The 5,567-nt window shown below is 45.3% G+C and overlaps 1 protein-coding gene across 1 annotated transcript; it reads left to right on the top strand.

The window, feature by feature from the left end:
- Positions 1 to 4,588: 4,588 nt before the first annotated feature.
- On the top strand, positions 4,589 to 5,140 carry LOC149407184 (uncharacterized). The gene has a single exon (XM_089619094.1). The coding sequence runs from the start codon at positions 4,589 to 4,591 to the stop codon at positions 5,138 to 5,140; it is 552 nt and encodes a 183-aa protein (XP_089475220.1).
- Positions 5,141 to 5,567: the final 427 nt, after the last annotated feature.

The following is a 5,567-nucleotide window of genomic DNA, read 5'->3' as shown; positions in this document are numbered from 1 at the left end:
AAGAAAAATGTCGCAACAAAGAAACCTGGCGCTGAAAGCAACATGCATGGTGTTAGGGTTCGAGGTCTGAGACCCAGCATACGCGCCGATGGTCAGGCCGGAGGTGCGATCGCTGGGTCATCGGTGCCTCCTGAGAACCCATCTCTTTCCGCCGCCAGAAGCGCAATCCTCAAGAAAGCTGCTCTTTCCATCGCTGACATCACAGGAGAAGCAAGCTCCAGCAATTCCTCCTCAAAAAAGACACAAGACAAAGCTGATTCCGAAGAAGAAGTTCGTTCTGGAGGATCCCCTATCGAGAGTCCTCACAAGATTGTTCGAGGTAACCCTAAAGCTTCTAATATCCCAGTTGATAGTTCTAGGGATAGGAATTCGCTTCCCCATGTTCATGAGCCTACTCATGAGGATGCCATTGGAGGCATGATGGGCTTGAATAAAGATGTCACGAAATATGTGCCTACATCTTCTCTGGGGCAAAAGAGGAAGGGAGATCATGTTCAGGATGATGCAGAGGACATTCTCGCAACTCTGAAGAAGAAGACTCAGAGAGATGATGAGGTCTGCTTAGCCACTCTTCTGTCGGAGAAGAGGAAGAAGAAGAAGTCTCCGGAAGAAAGCACTTCTGCTGTCCCCATCCCTGTCCAGAAAAAGAAAAAGGAAAAGATGGGCATGATTAAGAAACGGGTAAAGAAGTCGGCTCAGACTCCCTTGTCTCCTGTTGTTGAGGACCAAGTGGTGGAAGAAGAAGAATCTGTTATCCCTCTTGGTTTGGGAAACAAGAGGTCTGTAGGAGGGCAAAAGCTCCCGAAGAATATCCCCGCTGCTCCCATGGATAATGTCTCCTTCCACAAAGAAGATGGTGTTCTCAAGTTGAGATATGTGTACCATCGTGCCATTTTTCCTGAAAAGGAATTATCCACTGAGGCACTGAAAATTGATGCGATTATGGAGCTCATTCACGACGCCGAGATGCTGAGGACTGTCACTAGCATTGGGGTGTTCTATCTTGCGCTGGTAAAGGAATTCATTGTTAATCTTTCCCCTTCCTTTGATTCTCCAGAAGACCCAGAGTTCAGGAAGGTCTTTGTCAGAGGTCACTGCTTTGAGATCTCTCCTGCTGTGATCAACAAGTTCTTGGGTCGTGGAAAGATCATCACAGTTGATCGGGTACCTTCTCTGGACATCATCGTGCAAGAAATCACTGGAAACGAGACCAAGGTCTGGCCTTCAAAGGGAACTTTGCCTTCGGCCGAGCTTACTGTCAAATACTCCGTCCTGTATCGCATTGGCATCGCCAATTGGGCTCCCTCCTCTCATGGGTCTAGCATCACGGCAGATCTCGCTCGGCTCATATTCCAGATAGGTACACGCTCCTCATTTGACTTTGGTGATTTTGTTTTTGATCACTTGGCAAAACATGCCAAGTCTTTTGCAGTAAAGCTTCCCATCGGCTTTCCCTCTCTTATCTCTGGGATCCTGCTTGATCAAAATAAGAACATCTTGAGGAGTTCAGATGTGGTGGGTAAACGTCCTGGTGCTCTTACCTTCAGTCCCAAATTATTTGAAGGGAAACATGTTCAGGATCTTGTCAGACCTTGTGACGAGACATCTGACGCCCCTGCGAGCAATCTTCACTTGAGATCCATGTCAGAAGATGTTCAGAGAAAAGTGGTGAAGGAACTTCTTGAAGAGGTTGAGACTCTGAAAAAGACCATCGAGACTCTCTCCTCCAGGAAAATCAAGTGTGAAGCTCTTATCAAGGACCTTACTGCCCCGAGCTCTGCTACCTCTTCTCAGCCAGGTCAAGCCGTTGGGTCTCATGTTTCTGAAGCCGCTGAAGATTCTGAAACTGAAGACGATGTTTATGTCTCTGAGAATGATCAGGATATTGTTGGTTGATTCTTTTCTGGTCTGTAATATTCTCTTTTCAAGACATCTTTTGCTACTACTCCAGTGTGTTTCAGACTAATGTGTTTCATTTGGATGTTTTGTAAGACAGCTTTCTCGTTCTTTCTGATAAATGATATGCTGTTTTCCTAGTTCTCATTCCCTTTTCAGGCTGTTGTTCCTCCCTCTGCGTTGGTCGATCCTTGCCTTTGGTATCTTTTTGAGGCAATCAGGGGGAGAGGTGTCATGAGGTCATTTATTTTTACTCTCGCTCTGGTCATGACGCTTGTATGAGAACTGGTCCTGGAAGTGCTTGCCTAAAAAATAGCCAAAGGGGGAGATTGTTGATACGTTGTTTTGTTGGCTTTATTTTTTAGTGCAAGTGGTATGGAAAGATGCGGTTGTTATGTTTCCACTTCTGGTTTGACATCTTTCCTTCTGTATGAAGACTCTTTTTTAGGCAAGTTTCCAGTTTTGCTCAAGATGCTTCGCTGATGACTTATTGCTGAGTTATTGTCTTGCTATTGTCTTCATTACAAGATATCTGCCTCGCTGGTGACTTCATTGCAAGATATCTCTCGCTGCCATCTTCATTGCTCAATATTCGCCTTGATGGAGTCTTTACTATGCGATATCCACCTTGATGGAGTCTTTACTTTGTGATATTCGCTTGAGGCCGGGTAAGGAAACCAGAGATATCTTACAGGATTGTAAAGCTGCTATAAAATCAGTGTGCTCCCCCTTAGCAGCCTTGACACTTTTGATCAAACACTCAGAGCTCTTAGACGTGCAAGACCGGCGGACTGGGAGGCTGTGTGTTTTGATTTTAAGTGGTGTATTCTCTCAAACACTATTCCACAGATTGAGTGTATGTGAGAATTGGGTTCTTGTGCTTTTCGTGATTGAAGGTTCACGTATCACTGAAGACTGAAGGTCATCCGAGCCAGGAGGTTGATCGAAGAGTGGAATTGAGACGGAGCTCAAATTCAGGGGGAGTCCCTGTCTAGGTGATCACTGGTAGTAATAGTCTCTAGGTTTTATTGATTTGTTGATTGTAATCAGATATAAACCTTGTGTGTACTATTGACTACAAGATAGTGAAAATCCTTTCCACTGGCAGCGTGCCCCCAGATGTAGGTGTGTTTCACCGAACTGGGTAACCATATCGTGTGTACTTTGTTTACTGCACTGTTTTGTTGTTTATCCATATCTATGTTCAAGCAAGTTGTCGGACACATTGTCAACACATTGTGTGCGACATCTTTCATTTGCAACTAATCAGAATTTCAATTATTATGTGTTTTTTGGATATTTATATATTATAAATGTATTTAAATATTTTTTTTATTAAAAAAATTCTCTACAGAAATAAGATGTAGTCTATATTGTAAAAATATAATTTCATAAATATATACTACAGCTAAACAATGTAGTCTTCAACAGAAAAGACTGGAGTCATAGGCAAAGAGATAAGATTTCAGTGCAATAGATGCCACAAAAACGCCGTAGTCTGTCTAATTGACTCAATTAAGACTACTTGTTAAAACTGTAGTTTTTTTATCTTATGTAATTGAGTTCTATATAACTACAGCATAACGATGTAGTATTTATAGATGTCACTAGTAAGACTACATCTAAACAATGTAGTTATATATTTTAACTACAGTCTTATAAAACAGATACACTACAGCCAAACACTGGAGTCATAATCAAAGAGATAAGACTTCAGTGCAATAGATGACAGTCAGTAAACTGTAGTGGATTTAAAATGACTACAGCGTTCGGCAGTAGTTAGAGGCCAAATTTCTGGTAGTGAGAAGTTGGCAAAGCTAGTGACCGCGCTGCGAGAAGGGACGGCGGTCCGGTCAAGTCTCACTTTGGTTCAGGGGCGGTTGTTGTACAAGGGTCGAATTGTCCTTCCGAACACGTCTCCGTTGGTGGGGAAAGTTCTCAAAGAGTATCGCGATGGTCACGTGGGCGGTCACTCGGGGTTCTTGAAGACATGGAAGCGCATCAGTGATGTGTTTTATTGGGATAGGATGAAGGGTGACATCACTAGACACGTGGGCCATTGTCCCACATGCCAACAGAACAAGTACTCCACTTTGTCTCCGGCCGGTCTCCTCCAACCATTGTAGCTTGAAGAGTTCGTCCCAAAATCGACTCATGAACACACTGTCCCGATCGGAGACAATGGAGCGTGGCATTCCGTGAAGTCGCACCACTTCCCTTATGAACGCCTCGGCGACTATCGGGGCTGAGAAAAGATGCTTGAGGCCAATGAAGTGGGCGTATTTTGTCAGATGATCGACCACCACCAATACCGAGTCCACACCCCCCGACTTAGGCAAGGCTTCTACAAAGTCCATCGTCAATTCTCCGCCATAGCACCGCCTATCATCCTCAAACCGATGGGCAAACGGAGGTGGTGAATCGCTTCCTCGAAACCTACCTCCGTTGTCTCGCCGGTGGTTGCCCGAAATAGTGGGTAAAGTGGCTTCCTTGGGCTGAATACTGGTACAACACGTCTTATCATACTTCGACGAAAACCACGCCTTTTGAGGCCCTCTACGGTCGTCCACCCCCGTCCTTGGTCCGGTACAACACCGGCTCCGCGATCTGCTCCGATGTGGATGCCCTCCTCCGGGAGCGGGATGCATACCTTGACGCTCTCAAAGGGTTCCTTGAGTCAGCTCAAGCTCGAATGAAACGGTACGCGGATGGCCAGCGACGGGAATTGGAGTTTGAAGTTGGAGATCTCGTCTACGTTAGGCTCCGACCATACCGGAAAAAGACAGTGGCCGAGCGAGCCTTCGAAAAACTCAGCCCGCGCTTCTACGGACCCTTCCAGGTCCTCGCTCGCGTGGGTCCCATGGCCTATCGGCTCGCCCTTCCTCCGGAATCCGCGATTCATCCCGTTTTCCACGTTTCGCAGCTCAAGCGTTGTCTCGGCGGGACAGCTTCTGAACCATCTTTTCCAACCCACCTGACTTCCGAGCTCGAGCTCTCCGTTAGGACGGTTCACGTGATGGGCATCCGGGCCGGGAAGGGAGGTTCCGGACACGAGATGGAGGTGCTAATTCAGTGGAAGGGGCTGCCCTCGCATGAGTCGACTTGGGAGCCATATGAGTTGGTGCAAGAACAATTCCCCGATTTTCACCTTGAGGACAAGGTGACTCTTTGGGCGGGAAGTGATGATAAGCCTCCAATCAGGTTTACTTATGTGAGAGGCGAAAAGAAGGGGTATTTTGGATAGTCTACTAAGTTAGCAGAGTTGTGGGACCGGGTTTAGGGTTTACTGCTTTTGAATAATCTGAAATAAATGGGGAAGAGGGAGAGAGAGGGATTCATTCTGATTTTGGAAAAGTAAAGTTGTACGTAGGAGAGCATTGGTCCTCTCGAAAGGCCAGGTGTCCTTGTGTACTCTGTATATCAGTATCAATCCAAAGTCTCCCATATTCTTCTACAAACACTTTCTTCTTCCTCTGTTTTTTTTTTTTTTTTTTGCTGTGAAATCTGAACAGGGATCTATCACTCTTCAACATTGAACATTAATTATATGGCTATGTAAGGTGCGTTTTTAATTTCTTGGTGTTTTAGAGAGAGAATTTTGAGGTGAGAGATAGGTAGAAATTTATTAAGTTGAGATATACTTACCTCAAACTGTGTGGAATGAGGTATTT

Source organism: Urtica dioica, chromosome 1, assembly GCF_054948205.1.
Source record: "Urtica dioica subsp. dioica isolate 48M chromosome 1, U.dioica_male_clone48M_v1_H2, whole genome shotgun sequence".
Taxonomy (NCBI): Eukaryota; Viridiplantae; Streptophyta; class Magnoliopsida; order Rosales; family Urticaceae; genus Urtica; species Urtica dioica.
This window is presented reverse-complemented; position numbering and strand designations above follow the sequence as displayed.

Coding starts and splice junctions, on each gene's coding strand:
- LOC149407184 (XM_089619094.1), top strand. CDS start 4,589: ATGAAACGGTACGCGGATGGCCAGCGACGGGAATTGGAGTTTGAAGTT.